Source organism: Monodon monoceros, unplaced genomic scaffold (assembly GCF_005190385.1).
Source record: "Monodon monoceros isolate NGI ecotype Baffin Bay Population unplaced genomic scaffold, NGI_Narwhal_1 Super_Scaffold_21, whole genome shotgun sequence".
Lineage (NCBI taxonomy): Eukaryota > Metazoa > Chordata > Mammalia > Artiodactyla > Monodontidae > Monodon > Monodon monoceros.
This window is the reverse complement of record NW_021703778.1, coordinates 81,343,191-81,362,848: the sequence shown is the minus strand read 5'-3', so window position 1 is coordinate 81,362,848 and position 19,658 is coordinate 81,343,191. Positions and strand designations below refer to the sequence as shown.

Genomic DNA, 19,658 nt, shown 5'->3' with positions numbered 1-19,658 from the left:
GTTCTAATTCTGTGAAAAATATCATAGATATTTTGATAGGGATCGCATTAAATCTGTAGATTGCTTTGGATGGTATGGCCATTTTAACAGTATTAATTCTTTCAATCCAACAGCAAGGGATATCTTTCCACTTATTTTAATCATCTTTAGTTTCCTTTATCAATGTTTTATTGTTTTCACCTTATTTGTCATTCATCTCCTTGGTTAAGTTTATTCCTAAGTATTTTGGGGGGGTGTGATTTTAAATAGGATTTTTTTTTTTACTCTCTCTTTCTGACATTTCATCATTAGTGTAAAAAAATGGAACAGATTTCTGTATATAACCTTGTATCCTACTACCTTGCTGAATTCATTCATTAGTTCTAATTGTTTTTGTGTGAAGACTTTAGTTCTCTCTGTACAGTGTCATGTCATCTGCATATGGTGACAGTTTTACATTTTCCCTTCCAATTTGTGTACATTTTATTTCTTTTTCTTGTCTGATTGCTGTGGCTAGGACATGTAACACTATGTTAAATAGGACTGGTGAGAGTGGGCATACTTGTCTTGTTCCTCAATTTAGTAGGAATGCTTTCAGCTTTTAGTAGGAATGCTTTCAGCTTTTTACTGTTGAGTGTTATGTTGGCTGTGGGTTTGTCATAAATAGCTTTTATTTTGTTGAGGCATGTTTCCTCTGTTCCCACACTGGTGAGAGTTTTAATCATGAATGAGTGTTGAATTTTGTCAAATGCTTTTTCTGCATCTATTGAGGTGATCATGTGGTTTTTGCCTTTTCTTTTGTTAACGTGGTGTGTCACATTGATTTTTGTATGTTGAACCATAATTGCAACACTAAAATGAATCCAACTTGATCATGGTCTATGATCCTTTTTATGTATTGTTGGATTCAGTTTGCTAATATTTCGTTGAGGATTTTTACATCTGTATTCATCAAAGATATTGGCCTGTAATTTTCTTTCTTTCTTTCTCCCTTCCTTTCTTTCTTTCTTCCTCCCTTCCTTCCTTTATTCCTTTCTTTCTTTCTTCCGTTCTTCCTTCCTTCCTTCCTTCCTTTCTCCCTTTCTCCCTTCCTTCCTTCCTTCCTTCCTTCCTTCCTTCCTTCCTTCCTTCCTTCCTTCCTTTCTTCCTTCCTTCCTTCCTTCCTTCCTTCCTTCCTTCCTTCCTTTCTTTCTTTCTCTCTTTCTTTCTTGTTTTGATATCAGGGTGATGGTGGCTTTATAGATGAATTTGGGAGTATTCCCTCCTCCTCAGGGTTTTGGAATATTTTGAGAAGGATTGGTACAAGTTCTTCTCTGTATGTTTGGTAGATTTCTCCAGTGAAGTCATCCAGTCCTGGAGTTTTGTTTGCAGGGAGTTGTTTTTTTTCTTTCTCTTTTTCTTTTTAAAGATTCCATTTCACTTCAGGTGATTGGCCTTATCAAATTATCTATTTCTTCTTGACTCAGTTTTGGCAGGCTGCATGTCTCTAGAAACTTGTCCATTTCTTCTAGGTTGTCCAATTTGTTGGCATATAATTGTTCATAGTATTCTCTTATAATTATTTGTATTTCTGTGGTATCAGTTGTTATTTCTCCTCTTTCATTTCTTAGTTTGTTTGGGTCCTCTCCCTTTTCTTCTTGGTGATCCTGACTAAGGGTTTGTCAGTTTTATCTTTTCAAAAAACTAGCTCTAAGTTTTATTGATCTTTTCTATTTTTTTAATTTTAATTTTATTGGAGTATAGTTGATTTATAACATTGTGTTAGTTTCAAGTGTACAGCAAAGTGACTCAGTTATACATATGCACATATTCATTCTTTTTTAGATTCGTTTCTCTTATAGGTTATCACAGAATATTAAGTAGAGTTCCCTGTGCAATACAGTATGTCCTTGTTGGTTACCTATCTTATGTATAGTAGCGTGTGTATGTTCATCTCAAGCTCCTGATTTATCCCTCTCCCCCGTGTTTCCCCTTTGGTAACCATAAGTTTGTTTTCTATATCTATAAAAATGTTTCTGTTTTGTAAATAAGTTCATTTGTATCATTTTAAAAATTAGATTCCACATATGAGTGATATCATGTAATAATTGTCTTTCTCTGTCTGACTTATTTCACTTAGTATGATAATCTGTAGGTCCATCCATGTTGCTGCAAATGGCATTATTTCATTCTTTTTTATGGCTGAGTAATATTCCATTGTATATATGTCCACATCTTCTTTATCCATTCCTCTGTTGATGGACATTTATTGGCTATTGTAAATAGTGCTGCAGTGAACATTGGTGGCCACGTATCTTTTCAAATTATGATTTTCTCCAGATATATGCCCAGGAGTGGGATTGCTGGATCATATGGTAGTTCTATTTTTAGTTTTTTAAGGAACCTCCGTACTGTTCTCCATAGTGGCTGCACCAATTGACATTCCCACCAACAGTGCAGGAGGCTTCTTTTTTCTCCACACCATCTCCAGCATTTATGATTTGTAGACTTTTTGATGATGGTCATTCTGACTGGTGTGAGGTGGTACCTCATTGTAGTTTTGATTTGCATTTTCTAATAATTAGCAATGTTGAGCATTGTTTCATGTGCTTTTTGGTCATCTGTATGTCTTCTTTGGAGAAATATCTACTTAGATCTTCTGCCCATTTTTTGATTGCGTTCTTTATGTTTTTTAAGCTGCATGAGCTCTTTGTATATTTTGGAAATTAATCCCTTGTCAGTCACTTAGGTTGCAAATATTTTCTCCCATTCTGTGGGTTGCCTTTTCATTTTGTTTATGGTTTCCTTTGCTGTGAAGAACTTTTAAGTTTAATTAGGTCGCATTTGTTTATTTTTGTTTTTATTTTCATTACTTTAGGAGGTGGATCGAAAAAGCTCTTGCTGAGATTTATGTCAAACAGTGTTCTGCCTATAATACTCTAAGAGTTCTATAGTGTCTGGCCTTACATTTAGGTCTTTAATCCATTTTGAGTTTATTTTTGTGTATCGTGTTCTAATTTCATTCTTTTACATGAAGCTGTCCCATTTTCCCAGCACCACTTACTGAAGAGGCTGTCTTTTCTCCATTGTATATTCTTGCCTCCTTTGTCATAGATTAACTGACCATAGGTGTGTGTTTTATCTCTGGGCTTTCTATCCTGTTCCATTGATTTATATGTCTATTTTTGTGCCAGTACCATACTGTTTTGATTACTTTAGCTTTTTAGTATAGTTTGAAGTTAGAAAGCCTGCTTCCTCCAGCTCTGTTTTTCTTGCTCAAGATTGCTTTGGCTAGAGTCTTCTGTGTTTCCACACAAATTTAAAAATTTTTTTGTTCTAGTTCTGTGAAAAATGCCATTGGTAATTTGATAGAGATTGCATTGAATCTGTAGATTGTGGGTAGTACAGTCATTTTGACAATATTGATTTTTCCAATCCAAGAACATGCTATATCTTTCCATCTGTTTGTGTCATCTTCGATTTCTTTCATCAGTGTCTTATAGTTTTCAAAGTACAGGTCTTTTGCCTCCTTACATAGGTTTATTCCTAGGTATTTTATTCTTTTTGATGCGATGGTAAATGGGATTGTTTCCTTAATTTCTCTTTCTGATCTTTCATTGTTAGTATATAGAAATGCAACAGAGTTTTGTGTTTTAATTTTGTATCTTGCAACCTTACCGTATTCATAGATGAGCTCTAGTAGTTTTCTGGTAGCATCTTTAGGATTTTCTATGTCATGTCATCTGCAAACAGTGACCGTTTAACTTCTTTTCCAATTTGGATTCATTTTATTTCTTTTTCCTCTCTGATTTCCATGGCTGGGACTTCCAAAACTATGTTTAATAAAAGTGGCAAGAATGGACATCCCTGTCTTGCTCCTGATTTTACCAGAAATGCTTTCAGCTTTTCACCATTGAGTATGATGTTAGCTGTGGGTTTGTCATAGATGGCCTTTATCATGTTGTGGTAGGTTCCCTATATGCCCACTCTCTGGAGAGTATTTATCATAAATGAGTGTTGAATTTTTGTTGAAAGATTTTTTTGCATCTATTGAGATGATCATATGGTTTTTATTCTTCAATTTGTTAATGTGGTGTGTAACACTGATTGAGTTGCAAATATTGAAAAATCTTGCATCCCTGGGATAAATCCCACTTGATCATGATTTATGATCCTTTTAATGTATTGTTGGATTCGGATTGCTAGTATTTTCTTGAGGATTTTTGTGTCTATGTTTATCAGTGATATTGGCCTCTAATTTTCTTTTTTTGTGATATCTTTGTCTGGTTTTGGTAGCAGGGTGATGGTGGCTTCATACAATGAGTTTTGGACTACTCCTTCCTCTGCAATTTTTTGGAATAGTTTGAGAAGGATAAACGTTAACTCTTCTCTAAATGTTTGATAGAATCCAGCTGTGAAGCCGTCTGGTCCTGGACTTTTTGTTGTTGTTGTTGTTGGAAGTTTTTAAATCACAGTTTGAGTTCAGCACTTGCAATTGGCCTGTTCATATTTTCTGTTGCTTCCTGGTTAAGTCTTGGGAATCCATACATTTCTAAGAATTTGTCCATTTCTTCTAGGTTGTCCGTTTTATTGGCATATTGTTGCTTGTAGTAGTCTCTTATGATCCTTTGTATTTCTGTGGTGTCTACTGTAACTTCTTCTTTTTCATTTCTAATTTTATTGATTTGAGCCCTTTCCCTTTTTTCTTTCTTTCTTTTTTTTTGCTGTACGCGGGCCTCTCGCTGTTGTGGCCTCTCCTGTTGCGGAGCACAGGCTCCGGACGCGCAGGCTCAGCAGCCGTGGCTCACAGGCCCAGCCGCTCCGCGGCATGTGGGATCTTCCCGGACCAGGGCACGAACCCATGTCCCCTGCATCGGCAGGCGGACTCTCAACCACTGCGCCACCAGGGAAGCCCCCTTTTTTTCTTGATGATCTTAATTATTTCCTTCCTTCTGCTGACTTTGGGTTTTGTTTGTTCTTTTTCTAAATCTTTTAGGTGATAGGGTTGTTGTTGTTGTTGTTGTTGTTGAGATATTTCTTGTTTCTTGAGGAAGGCCTGTATTGCTATGAACTTCCCTCTTAGAACTGCTTTTGCTGTGTCCCATAGATTTTGTAAGTTTGGGTTTTCATTTTCATTTGTCTTGAGGTATTTTCTGAGTTCTTCTTTGATTTCACCATTGACCCACTGGTTTTTCACTGGCATGTTTAGTTTCCTTGTGTTTGTTCTTTTCCCATTTTTCTTTTTGTGATTTATTTCTAGTTTCAGACTATTGTGGTCAGAAAAGATGCTTGAAATAATTTTTATTCTTTAAATTTGTTTAGGCTTGTTTTATGATCTAGTATGTTGCCTATCCTAGGGAACGTTCCATGTGCACTTGAAAAGAATATGTATTTTTTTGGATGTAGTGTCCTAGATAACAATTCAGCCCAACTGGTCTGTAATGTCATTTAGGACCTCTGTTGCCTTATTAATATTCTGTCTGGATGATCTGTCCCTTGATGTCAATGGGTGTTAGTGTCTCCTACTATTATTGTATTCTTATCAGTTTCTCCCTTTGTCTCTGTTAGTATTTGTTTTACATATTTAGGTGCTCCTATACTGGGTGCATATATGTTAATGGGTGTAATATTCTCTACTTGTATTGATCCCTTTGTCATCATATAATGCCCTGCTTTGTCTTGCTTTATGGTCATTGTTTTAAAGTCTATTTTGTCAGATAAGAGTATTGCTTCTCCCTGCTTTCTTGTCATTTCCCTTTGAATGAAATATCTTTTTCTATCCCTTCGCTTTCAGTCTGTGTGTGTCTTTCTCCCTCAAGTCAGTCTCTTGTAGGCAGCGTATTATAGGTTCTTGGTTTGTTTTTTTAATCCAATCTGATACTTTAAGTCTTTTGATCAGAACATTTAGTCCATTGACCTTTAAAGTAATTATTGATAGGTATGTACTCTTAGCCATTTTAAATCTTGTTTTCCATTTGATTTTGTAGTTCTTCCTTGTTCATTTCTTTTTGTTTTTCCTTTTGTGGTTTGATGATTTTCTTTTGTAGTATGCTTGAGTTCCCTTCTTTTTTATTTTTGTGAGTCTTTTATATGTTTTTGATTTGTGGTTACCATGGAGTTCAAGTATGTTGACCCATAGCTGTATCTATTTGCTTTAAGCTGGTAGTCACTCAAATTCAAACCCATCCTAAAAGAGGTACATTTTTATACTTCCCCTCCCGTATTTTGTGATATTATGTCCTATTTTACACCTTTATGCTTATCCTTTTACTATTAATTGTAGTTATAATCGCTTTTACAATTTTTGTATTGTTCTTTAGTCTATGTATTGGCTTACTTAAGTGATCGTCAATCTTTTTATATATTTACCTTTCCTATTGTGATTTTCCCTTTTCCATAGTTACTTGCTTCTTTTCTATTTAGAGAAGACCTTTAAATATTTCTTTTAGCATAGGTTTAATATTGCTGAATTCTTTCAGTGTTTACTTGTCTGAGAAATTCTTTATCTCTTTTTCTATTCTAGATGTTAATCTTACTGGGTAGTGTATTCTAGGTTCAGGTATTTCCCTTTCAGGAGTTTTGAATATATCATGCCACTCCCTTCTGGCCTGCAAAGTTTCTGGAAAGAAATCAGCTGATAGCCTTATGGAGGTTCCCTTGTACCTGACTTTGCTTTTCTCTTGCTGCCTTTAGAATCCTCTCTTTAACTTTTGCCATTTTAATTATGATAATGTCTTGGTGTGGATCTGTTTGAGTCCATCTTGTTTGGGACCCTCTGTTTTTCCTGTACCTAGATATGTTTCCTCCTTTAGGTTTGTGAAGTTTTCACCTATAATTTCTTCAAATACATTTTTGATCCCCTTTTCTCTGTCTTCTCCTTCTGGAACCCCTATTATGTGTAGGTCAGCATGCTTTGTATTATCTCTTACATCTCTTATGTTGCTTCTGTGAATGAAAAAATGTCTTCTGCCGTATCAGTAAACAAAGGGTGTTGCAGCTGTCAAGCCCCACCCGCCCTGACGGTGAGCCCTGAGGGAACTCAGGATGGAGACAAAAGGGATGCCTGCTGACAAGCCCTCAGCCACTGCAGCGACCCTCATCAGTGCACCCTGAGGAGACTCAGGATTGGAAAGAACAGGATACTGGTCCTAGATAGCTAAGGAGCGTATCAAAGAAATAGTTTCAATGAGCCCAGACTCTTGCATCTTCCCATACATAGAAAAGTCCTGAGTTTATTAACTTAAGGTATCTGTTTTGTTTTTTAATTAATACCAATCTTTTGAAGTTCTGACTACCTGGTCTTTATTTCAAGAACTCCTATATATCCTGGCTCATCCCTTACTTCTTTGGAGCAGTCCCTTAGAGCTATCTAGAGGCTGCGACCTGGGCCTAAGTCCTCAGTTTTGTCTGCCAAATAAAACACAAGTCTCAACTTTTAGGTTGCGCATTTTTTTTTTCAGTTGACACTCATTTTCTTTCATCTGTCTTTCTGTCTGATGTTACATTTGTGTGATTTTCATTATCCTATCTTTCAGATCACTTGTTCATTCTTCTGTGTCATTTAGTCTGCTATTCATTGCTCCTAGATTGATTTTTAATCTTGGCAATTGAATTGCCTAATTTTGATTGGTCCATCTTTATAGTTTTTAGTTCCTTGTTACAGTGATCTGCTTTTCTATTGATAATCTTTCTTAATTACTTTAGCAATTTAATTACCTCTTTTTTGAACTCAGGGTTTAGTAGAATGGTGAGATCTGATTATTTGTTCTTCCAGGTGATTTTTCTTTTTCTTTTAATTGGGAGTAGTTCCTCTGTCTTTTCATTTTACTTAACTTTCTCTGTCTCTGTGAATTTAGGAGAAACAGTTATTATCGTGGTCTTGAAGTGGTGTTTTTTTGTGGGAGGATACCTGTGTAGACTGCGTGTATCTGATATTTTTGGTGTGAGGGCTGTTTTTGGTGCAGATGCCAGCCATGTCTTTCCTCAGAGTGTGCTGGCTGTTAGCCCCTTGATAGGGTATGTGGTTGATATTGTAGTATCGAGAGGCTATACGGGATGTGAGGTGGGTATTCCTCTTTGCTCCATGGTTGTCACCACCATGTCAGGGGCAGGGTCTGCTCAATAGTTGTTGGAGTAGAAGCCCTGAGGGTTGGGTTTGATCAGGCTCCATTGCCCTTGAGTGCTCCATTTGCCCTGCCCCAAAGGAGATGATTGCTGAAGCAAGTGAGGCCCACGTGGTCACAGAGGACTTATGTGCCACCTGTGTAGGCTTCTGTGGTTCCACTCAGAAGCTGCCCAAAGTCACGCCCCTTTCTGTTATGTTCATCCCAGATGTAGTACAAGGCTGTGGTGTGGAGTAAGCTGGGGCAGGGGGTCAGGGCATTGTGGCTGCAGGAATTGAGATGGCTGCGCTGCCACTTGAGATCTGGGTTGCCTCTGTGGAAGACTTCTCCCATGACCTGTCTGCTCCAGATCTAACACTAAGCCGTGTTGTGGAGTGGACAGGCACTCTGCCTGGAAAATAACCACTGCAGACTCCTTCCCAGTGCCTGTCTGCTGGAGATTTAGCACTTAGCTGATGCACATTATTGTAGTGCCACTCCGTGTGCACTGATGCTGTCCACTGCATACCCACCCACTGCCCCATACATGTGCTGACAGTGGGCTTTGCAGCTCCACCCAGATCACACCCCAGGCCCTCCAGGCTGTCTCTGCATAGCTGAACCTAATCTTTGCTCAAATCTCACATCAGGTTGTGGTGTGGAGTGAGTAGGGGCCAGGGTTTTTGCCTCTTCAGATTGGGAAGTACAGTGAGGCTGCAGCCGCCAATGCAAGGCTCTCTCTACCCTGATTGTTAGCAAACCAGCATGTACACACTCCTCATGAGTAGTGTCTAGGCTTCTCCAGCCTTTCTGTCTGTCTCAGTGGATTTCCCAGCAGGCAAGGGGGCTTGTCTCCTCCGTGCGGGATCCCAGAACTCAGATGCCCATATTGTGGCTCAACCTGCTCACTCCCCTGGGTGCCAGTCCACCTGTGTGGACCTTCTGTTCCTTACAGATCCCTCCCAAGAGCACAAGGTGCAATCCAAAGCCTTTTTATTCCATCCTACTCGGTCACATGGAGATCTTTCTTACAGCTTTGGTTGATAGGAGTGCTTCTGCCAGGTTCCAGTTAGTCTTCCATGAGAATTGTTCTACATGTAGATGTGTTTTTGATATGTTTGTGGGGGGAGGTGAGCTCTCCATCCTCCTACTCTGCCATCTTGATAATGCCCAATGGTAATTTTTTGGTGAAGAGGAGAGCTTTTTGCTGATTGACGGTTTAGGGAATTGGACACTATAACAAAAGGCAAAAGGAGCAGAGTTTCTATAGGCTCTGGAAGAGAATACTAAGTACAGACCTCATTTGTGACAATAAAATGAGCACTGGACTTGGGGTCAGAAAATCTGGATTTGAGTCCTTCTCATTGGGTCCCCTGGTTTCCACTCTTTTTCTTCATTCTTTTTAAAATGTTTTAAACTTTTTATATAATTTTTAGAGGTTAATTTCTATTTGCAGTTATTACAAAATATTGGCTATATTCTCCGTGTTGTACAGTATATCCTTGAGCCTATCTTATACCCAATAGTTTGCACCTCCCACTGCCCCCACCCCTCCCCAACTGGTAACCACTAGCTTGTTCTCTATATCTTTATGTTTCTTTTTGTTGTATTTACTAGTTTGTTATATTTTTTAGATCTCACATATAAGTGATATACAGTATTTGTCTTTCTCTGTCTGACTTATTTCACTTAGCATAATGCCCTCCAAGTCCATCCATGTTGCTGCAAGTGGCAAAATTTCATCCTTTATTTATGGCTGAGTAGCATCCTGTTGTATATACACTTACCACATCTTCTTTATCCATTCATCTGTTGATGGACACTTAGGTTGCTTCCGTATCTTGGCAATTGTAAATAATGCTTCTATGAACATTGGAGGGGGGGCGGTGCATGTATCTTTTTGACTTAGTGTTTTGGGGGATTTTTGGATATATACCCAGGAGTGAAATTGCTGGGTCCCTGGCTTCCACTCTCATCCCCCCAGAAACCATTCTCCACACAGCAGCCAGAGTGATTATTTCAAAAAGTAAATTAGATCAACTTATCTTCCTGCCTAAACCCTCTGTTGACTTCCTATTGTACCTAAATTGCACATACTTCATTAGTATTTGATAACTCGTTTTCTTGGAAGGGGGTTTTGGGAGGAAAGATAAGAGCCTTGACTTGTAGCATTTGCCAGTTTCCATGTTGTAAATACTCCCATTATGGCCAATATAAACATACCAACTTGATGGTTAATAGCTCACAAAATTCCTGAAACCAGAACAATTCACTTTTATGAGCTGAAATGAGCTGGACTCAACATACCCCCTGCTTAAAACCCAGCTTCTTACTGTGGCCCTTGTGGCCCAGCATGGTCTGCTGTCTCAGCTCAATGTGCCACAGCCAAATACTACAGCCTGGGTAGCTTAAAAATCAGAAATTAATTTTCTCATGGTTATGGAGGCTCAAACTCCCAGATCAGTGTCTGGTCAATTCAGTTCTTGGTGAGGAGCCCCTTCGTGGCTTGCAGACCGCTGCCTTCTCACTGTGTCCTCACGTGGTGGAACGAGCTCTCTGGTATCTCTTCTTATAATGACAGTTATAACCTCACTTAACCTTAATTACTTTGGTAAATATCCTATTGTCACATATAGTCACATTGGTGTTTAGGGCTTCAACACATGAGTTTTGGAGGGACACAATCCCATCCATAACATCTTCATTCCTCATCATTTTCACCTGTTTCATGCTCCTCTCTGATCATGAGAATACAGTCATACCACCTGTGAGCCCTCAACTACTCCAAGCTTGATCCCACCCAAGGCCTTCTTACTTGCTGTTCCCTCTATCTAGAACTTTCTTCTCCTGATCTTGACTGGTTACTCTATCAATCTGATCTTAACTTAAATATCTCAGATGATTTACCCGACCATCTAACACTAAAATAGAGCCCCCAAACCCATTATATCTCATCACCTGGTTTATTTCCTTCTCAGCTCTTACCACTATCTGAAATGGTCTTACTCATTATCTCTTAACTTATTTTCTGTTCAACATATAGGTAAAAGGAAATAGGCACTTAGAACAGGAACTGGCTACCTAGCGTGTGCTCAGTATAAGTTTATCAAAGAAAGAAATGAGTAATAGGGCAAGAATAAATTATTTTTGTTGCAAGACGGTAGTTACTTAAGCATTAGGAAAAACTTAATTCAGTTCTGGACATCTACAAAATTGGTTTCAGCGGTTTTGTTTTTAGTTGACATAGTTTAATTTTGATGTGGAAATGAGTGTAGTTAGCCCTCTTAGGACAAGATTAGGACCGTTTTTTCTTCAAAATGAACTATCTGAAAGACCACTGAGCCAGGAAGAGAGAAGTGGAGGAAGAAGAAGGAAAGATGCACTGGGCCATCCATTTTCCTAAGGGCCGTGGGAAGAGAGGACCAAAGGAAGAGCAAAGAAAGATCATGGACACTCTCTGAGCCCCTTCGCTGCCCCTTCCATGTGTGGTTCTATCCAGTACTCCAGTCTCTGTCTAATCAAAGGATCCTGGGAGGCATATGTTATACTCACTTTTACAAATGGGTCAAACTAGGCTCTGGGAAGTTAAGCCACTTGCCCCACAACACACAGCTGATAAATAGCAGAGCTAGGATTTTAGTCTAGGTTCAACTAAGTTCAGCCTTTGCCTGACTGTGCATGTCCAGTGGAGGGAGCAGGCTCTTTTTCAGGGAAAACTCCCTGAGCAAAGAAACCATAGAAGTGATGATGGAAGATGCCTGAGAGAAGATTTTTGTTGTGGGATCCTTTTTCTTAATATATTGGGAGGAATGAAGGGACATATCTGCATTGTCTGACTCCTTGTAAGAGTTTGCTGTGAGCATCAGAAGGGTGGAGAAAGCACGTGGAGTTGATCCCTATACCAGGAAGAAAGTCCAGGATTCCCAGGAGAGTTTTGTAGCACTTTCTCTGAGAAGGACAAGATGCCCTTTGGTAGCTTCTGTGAGTGTCACAAGTGCTGTGGCTCTTCGGAATCATACAGTGTGGTATTCACAGCCTTGGGGCAAGTGGCTGCTTGGCTTGGGCCTTCAGTGGACTGTTTGTGCAACAGAACGAGTACAGGGGAGGACGGGGTGCATTTCCTTCCAAGGCCTTCCCCTCAGGGTCCGAGGGGAGTTAACAGCCATGCAGGGAACTGAAGACCTGACCAAACAGGAATGAAGACTCTATAAGCACAGGTGCAGAGTATGGTGAGTGAGGTCTTGGGAGTGAAGTAGGAATATAAAAACCTTACCTGATCAGTGCTTCTGGAATTTTAACTTGCAACCAAAGTGCTTGGGGATCATGTTGCAATGCTGATCCAGGCTCGGCAGGTCTGGGATGGGCCTGAGAGTCTTCATCCTAACAGGCTCCCAGGTGCTGCTACTGCTTCTCTATGAACCTCACTACTATACTCTTTGCTCACCTTGGACCACCTAGGTCTGCATCAGCATGACCCGGGAGCCTGTTAGAGATGCAGAATCTCAGGCTCCACCCACATCTGCTGAGTCAGGATCCCACACGTACTTAGTAACAAAATCCCCAGGTGACTCAGATGTTCAAGCTTAGGAAACATTTCTCTAGAAACTGAGAAGTGCCAGTCATGTGCTGGGGAGTGGGGCATAGTGGGTTGAAAAATGGCACCCCAAATACGTTCACATCCAAATCGCTGGAACCTGTGAATCTGATCTTATTTGGAAAAAGAGTTTTTTCATATGTAATTAAGGATCTTGAGATGAGATCATCTTCGATTACCTTGGTTAACCCATATTTACAGATAGATCTGCTGAGGTTCATATTGCTGAGAAGACACCCAAATAATCTTCGAATATGCACAGCTATGAAGGGAAGTTTGGCCAGGTGATATCAAACAGCTGCTGGATTTGGAGCTGGAATCCCTGGGGGGCAATCCTAGATGTGGCACTTATGGTGTGACATTGGACAAACCATACAACCTCCATGTGGTTCAGTTTCCTCATCAGAAAAATGGGGACTTCTCTGCCTTCCTTACTTAGTGTTCGGGTGAATGGGTGCATAGGGGTACAAATGAAATGATGGATGTGAAAGGGTTTAATGTTAGAGACCGTAAATGTCATGGTCCATGGTAAGCCCTCGGAGATGGAAAGCTATTAGTTGTGGCACATTAACCATTTATAACAATTCTTTCCCCTTCACACTTGCCTCAAAAACAACACACAAAGAAATATCACCCACACCTGCATCATCACGGGCAGGGATTTCTCCAAAGTGACAGTTGATTTCTATTTGCCTGTTTTTGGTTGTTTCTAGAGCACTATGAGTAGTAAAAGCAGCCAGCTGTGTTTGGGGAAGGTGGTAAGCTTGCCTGAACGAAAGTGTTGGTGTCTAGGGAAAGTGTTAATTTCCACTGGGAAAGGAGGTACTAGTGAGCCTGATCCAGCTCATGGATGACTTTGGTTTGGATGGCACTGTATTTTAGAACATTGAACTTCAAGGCCTTTGGGTGAGACGTGCTCCTTTTCTCCCACAGGCTCTGTTTACAGTTGGCCTGATCATAGGTGCCTCACTCTTCTAGACACCACTGTATAGGTAGCACCAGCTTCATGTGCGGGTGAAGTAGGTGCTATTATTTTAGGGGTATCTGGAAGGCAACACCTCCTCTCCTCCCTCCTCTCCTTCCACACGCCCTGCTTCCTGGTGCTTATAATTCTTTCAGGCAATGCCTTGGAAAAACAAAAACCTATGTTGGAAGGGAGGAAAACATTTTGAATATTAGCTATGCTTTATAACATGGGTAGATAAGTTTAGCAGATCAAGAAAAAAATCGGGGGGGGGGCAGGTTTTGATAAGAGAACTTGAGACACCAAGCCTGTGTGTTGGGGTTTGTGTGGGTAGGTTTGATAAACTCTATGAAGCAGGTAGCAAAGGAATATAAATGGATGGAAGGGCAGAATTTATCTGTAAAATGGGGGTGTACCTGCCTCACAGTATTGTTGAGAGAATTAAATGAAATGATTATGTAAAGGACTTAATATAATAAGGAAGTAAGTACAGTTACTATTGTTTTTCTTGGTCTGAAAGAATGAACACATGTCACAATAAACTGGAATGGGAAAGAGGCAGAAAAGTGAAGTGTTCTCACCTCCTCATCCATCCAAGCTGCACTAGGCTAGAAGAGGAAGCCTCCGTGCCTGTGTCTGGCTGGGTCTCCTCCATGCCAAACACCTGGCCATTTGGAAATAACCAGATGAGAGACTGACTATTTCATTCATAGCCGACATCCTTGCCAAAAGAAGAGATTGCCTAACAGCTGTCTCCATCACAATGGGCTTCTTAGAACTTGTCAGTTTGGCCTAAATGGAGAGAATTTTATGGCCATCATGAGGTCTGGTTTGCCTCCTGTGTGTTTATAGTAAATTACTACTTTTTTCTCCACTGTCTAATTTTTTCATGCAGTACCACATCTGACATGAATTGAAATTGCAAAACTAGAAGTGTTCCTAGTGGTTAGGTAATAGCTTAATGGAATCTGATAACTTCCAGTTGAGGCAGCTGATGGAATCCACACGTTAATACTACCACCTTACACTAAGTGAAGTTTTACAGCACTTTCCCGTGCACTACCTCTCTTGAGAAAGAGCCTCCAAACATGCATGGAAGTGGGGAAGGCAAGTAGAATCATCCAGATTTTCTGGACGAAGTAACTAAAGTACTTCCTGACTTAGATTCCTTGGGTAATGAGGCAGGGAATGAGCAAGGCTTGAAAGGGGTTTACCCAACACCACCTGGGGGAGAGCCAGGAACCTGGGACTACACTCCTCAGCCTTCCAGCAGTGAGTCCTGCTGCAAAGAGGTGGCATGATGGAGGGGCCAAGACTTTGGGATGAGAAATGGACTAGAATCCAGCTCCTTTACTGGCTGGGTCCTTGAGGGCAAGTCTCCCCAAATCCCTGGGCCTCTGTCTTGTCATCAACAATGTGGGGCTTCCTGGGGCAGTCATACTAATGTGAGAGTTGTCATGAAGCTTAAAATGGGATCGTAATGTTGAAGCATCTGGCACATCTTCTGCCCCCTCCACTGCATGAAAAGAGGTTTCAGGGTGTCATGATCAGCCTAATTACTGAGCATCATCATTTTCAGGCCCAAGGCTTACTGAGAGGTTGCCCTATACCAGACACTGTGCTGAGAGCTCACATAAATTTATCCCTTGTAATCGCCACGTCAACCTTATGAGGAATTTATTATCCCCATTGGATTGATGAGAAAAGTGAGGTATAAAAGACTAAACAGTTTGACCAAAGCATACATTTAAGAAATGGCTGAGCCCAGATTCAAGTCTTCACCGCCTCCTTATTTACAGAGTCGTTGAGCTGAAAGGAACTTTAAAAATCATCTGGGCCACAGGCTGAACTTCCATGTCTCATAACTTAAGAACTTTGTTATAAGAAATGTTTTATTAATAAATTAAAATACTAAGGTTTGTGAATCATTTGCTTTGGCTTATAATTAGAGTAGATTTAAGGTTATTTTTGCAGTAATTCTTTTACTTATATTCTTATAATAATTTTGACTTGTACTTTGAAATGCTTTCTTGGTGGAAGAGAAAGAGGCAGGTACACCTAATGGGCGGGGCTTGATGACCAGGTTGCCTTATCTAAATGTACTCCTTTTGTCTGTTGACCTGGTGGAAACAGGGTATGGCAGTGACTCCCTAAATGTAAGCCAAAACCTGCTAAAAGCTGCAATAAGGGAATGAGTGATATCTTGTTTGCCTTGAGCCATGGAGGGTTCAGCTCTTGACTTTGCTTTTTGAGCTAAGTCCAACTGAAAGTACTGCAAATTACATTCAACTCCTTACGTTGACAAAGTTTAATTTAGCAAGTCTTTTTGCAAATACAGGTGAGAGATTCAGTCCCAGAGACCAACTAATACAGGAGATTGAGGAGGGCCCAGCTAACATTCTTTCCAGTGGGTCAATGCCACACACTTCTATGGAATATTAGCACCATGAATGGTTAGGGGTGCTGCTTAGAAATAAAAAGTGACAACTTCCAACTGGCATTTCCCATTATGTGGGATCTTTCTGAATGAGATGATTTTCCACTTGTGGGAGGGAGGAGTAAGATGTCAATGAAGGCAGAAGGGGGTTTCTAGAACATCCAAAGGCAGGAGACTACAGTTGTTCTCACAATTTGAAAATGATAGAGCCCTCATATGCATTCATTTCACTAATAATTTATACATCCTAGTTCTTTGAGAGCTGGTGAAAACAGAATACACAGCACATTCAGAGTGACAATTAAGTATTTAACAATGAGGCAAAATTTTGAAGAGAAAACAGAATTTTCAAATATATGTTCATCAGCCCACTGAAAAGTCAATGATATTCCAAATTCCTTAAGCCTGTACAAACATATGAGGTTTGTCAATACAGGGCAAACAGAGTGACAAGTTGAACAATTGCCCAGATAATTTGTTTCTGGGAGAGTTTGCTTAGATCATGCAAACTAGTACTTTCCCTCTCCCCTTCCCCCCCCACCCCTGTTTTCCCCTAGCATATTTTTGTATCTGCATTTATCTATATACAGCTATATCCACCTTCCAATTCACTTTGACTGTATAGACAGACTGTGGCCTTGGCTACATATATGCACATTAAATACAGTAGATGTTCAAGGGAATTAGATGGATGAAGTACACTGGTCCAAAGTCTGTTTTTCTCTACTGTGCAGCTCCAGCCAAGGACAAAGTAAACTGTTTGTTAATAATCACCAAGTGAATTAACGAAGACACACTAAGTCTAAAATCCTTGCTTTTCTTTCAGGGACCTGAATTGTTTGGATACTCATCTAGACCTGACTACAGACATATCCAGATACACAGATATATTTTCACATATGTTTACATCATATAGATGATCCAGATAATTCCAATTTCAAATATTTGCTTCTTTACTAATGCCCATCCTTGAATTCTTAGGATACCTGCTTCCCCTTTACTTAGTTTCTGGGTCAGTTAGAATATCTCTGAGCCAGAGTGTCAAATTCAGTGTTGATCTTGAAAGTAAATATGGGGAGAAAGAATGGGGGACGGGCGTGGATTCCAAAAGAAAGAAAAGACCTCCCACTCTCAGGAGTTTGCACTCTCATTTTATACTCAGCTGTTGCCCTATTGCAAAGCAGCAGGATAAGAAGAATATTCAAGTTGACTCAATGAAAAACATTTACATGTTTGTAAATGAGTTTAGTTTTTTAGTTTTTAAGTGGCATTCAGCAGATACACTCTTATAGTGATATCAATATAACACAAGGAAAGTAGTATTTGGAAATTTCACTCATCTACTTGATTCGCCCTGGACAGAAAATTCCAAGGTGTGCATTTTTCCAAGGCTGTATAGTGATCCAATAAACTAGATAAATGTTAGATCTCTAAGGTAACTGTTAAATCTGAGGTAGGATAAAATGTGATTGCAGGGGTTCTACCCTAGCCATGTTCTCTACTGATCTGTTGCTTTTGGCTTTTGGGGTCATGGAAAGAAAGAGAGGGGGAGAAATGTTGAGGGAGAAGGATTATGGTATATGAGGAGCACTCCTTAGAAGTTTGAACTCACTGTGTTGTAGAATTAGATATAGATTCAGAGACTTCCCTCCGCCAAATCACTGAAGCTGTGGTAAGAATTAATAGATGCCATTACCTGAAGTTATTTCTTAGTTACTGTACTCCTGGAGCTAAGCAACAATGCAAACATGAAAAAAGGAATTTTATTTTAATTTGAAATGCATTGTGTGAATTTTTTTTCCTACAGCAGATAAATGGTACTAATTATATATTTTACTCAGGCTATTAATAAGTTACTTTGTATTACCTGAATCTACACCTATTGTATCAGAGGTAAGTGGCTGAGGAATAAATTGAGAGACTGGGAAAGGGTAGACTTCAATTTAACTTTTGCCACAGACAAATCACATGTGGATAAACAAGAGTTAATTGAATATAATTCATAGGAAAAGTCACATGCTGAATTTGTAAGCATTTCTCCAAAGGTGTGAATATTGCGGTCCCCAACCCACCGAAAACAAAATCAAAAGCCCTTTATTCACACTAGTGGGTGTGTTTAGCCCTAGGTACCCAGTGTTGGCCTGGCCTTTGTAATTGACTTGAGTGCTTCTGCCCCAGTCATTACAAAGCTCCCATCTCAGGGCAGGACAGTGAGGAGTCGGGTGTGAGTCTTGCTGATGGCTTGTCTTTCCCAAAGCATGTTTTGTGGAACAGACCTTTAGGGCTGCAGTTTCCTGCACAAATCTTGGCCTCCGTATTTTCTCCTGCAGTCTGGTTTCTGGTTTGGATGCGCTCAGATGACCGGCGTCTCCTGGCTCGCTAACACCCCACAGGAGGTTAAGTGTATAAAAGGCCAGAGGCCACAGTTGTTCATGGGAGGAGGACTACCTGGCAAAGGTGGGTGGTTTCCATGTGAAATACTGTTGAGAAGTGCTCCAGGGCAGGGACTGACCAAACTTTTTTAGTGGTCGAGGCACTTGTCTGAATTTCTTGGGATGAAAATCATTCCTAGCAGGTCGCTGGTCTCATCTGGGTGCAAGGATAAGTCATTTTTCTTCTGCATCTTTTCAACACATCGACCTTGCAGTGTCTGCACGTGGAAGCTTCTCAGAAGTGTGACCAGGGTGACCTTCATCATCACCATGGCAATGTATTTTCCCGCACAGGCCCGGGGCCCAAAGCCAAATGGCTGAAAGTACCTGTAAGGAACCTAGGAAAATGATCAGACAATTAGCCCGAGAAGTAAAGGCTAGAGTCATGCATATCTGTTTGATTCACCCTGAAAACACTGTGAGTCAGAATGCTTGGTTTCAGCGACTTGGCCATACTGCTCCTTCACGGAGAAGAATGACTATAACTCAGATAAGCCTCTTTCTCCCTCCAGTTTGATTCACCCTTTGTGATACGGACACAACTTCAAACAATCCCCTGTTTTGCTTTTCATGTAGATACTCAACTAGCTCTGTGGGAAGACCATGGCTTTACTGCTGTTCTGCCAGTCATTGAGGCAAAGATTGTTTTTGTGCCAGGGCATATAACATGATGACAAGGACAAATTTAGGCAAAGGTGTGGATTCCCTGTATATTAGTGCCAAGGATCTGAATATATTTAGTTATACAAATATTTAATGGGACACCTCTGCCTGTCTTGTCCCCATTTGGACTCACATAGTGCCTGACACTTAATACACACTCAGTAAGTTATTTTTGACCAATTGCCAACATGGCGTGGGTTGCTTATCTAGAAATGGAATGAATTAGACAGCTGATTTTACTAAGATCATATTTCCATATGCAGATGGAAAAAGGGGACACAGAGGGAACTATCTGGATAATTCAGGTTAAAAAAATCATTGCCTAGAATTGACATAATGGAGGCAGAATCTCCAGTACACCTCAGTTACAGAAAAAGAAGCAGCTGAGGCTCTTGTAATTACAAAGTCTTATATAGAATGAGGCCTAGTGCTTGTGGGGCCATTTGAGAAACCAAAGACCCACTGCAAAAACCAAATCTTTTCTTCTCACTTGATTTCCAGCTGAAGC

The 19,658-nt window shown here is 40.1% G+C and overlaps 1 protein-coding gene and 1 long non-coding RNA gene across 3 annotated transcripts in view; one reads left to right on the top strand and one right to left on the bottom strand.

Moving 5' to 3' along the window:
• Positions 1–19,658, top strand: part of LOC114903558 — a 94,707-nt gene that overhangs the window by 64,442 nt on the left and 10,607 nt on the right. The gene's annotated exons all lie outside the window — the stretch shown is intronic.
• Positions 17,802–19,658, bottom strand: part of LOC114903553 (aromatase) — a 115,752-nt gene continuing 113,895 nt past the window's right edge. Inside the window, exon 9 of one of the 2 annotated variants that reach the window (XM_029236426.1) lies at positions 17,802–18,825. In XM_029236426.1, coding sequence (XP_029092259.1) covers positions 18,577–18,825 — 249 coding nt within the window. In that variant the 3' untranslated portion in view covers positions 17,802–18,576. The remainder of the gene's footprint in view (positions 18,826–19,658) is intronic. The other variant, XM_029236427.1, reaches the window with a different exon arrangement.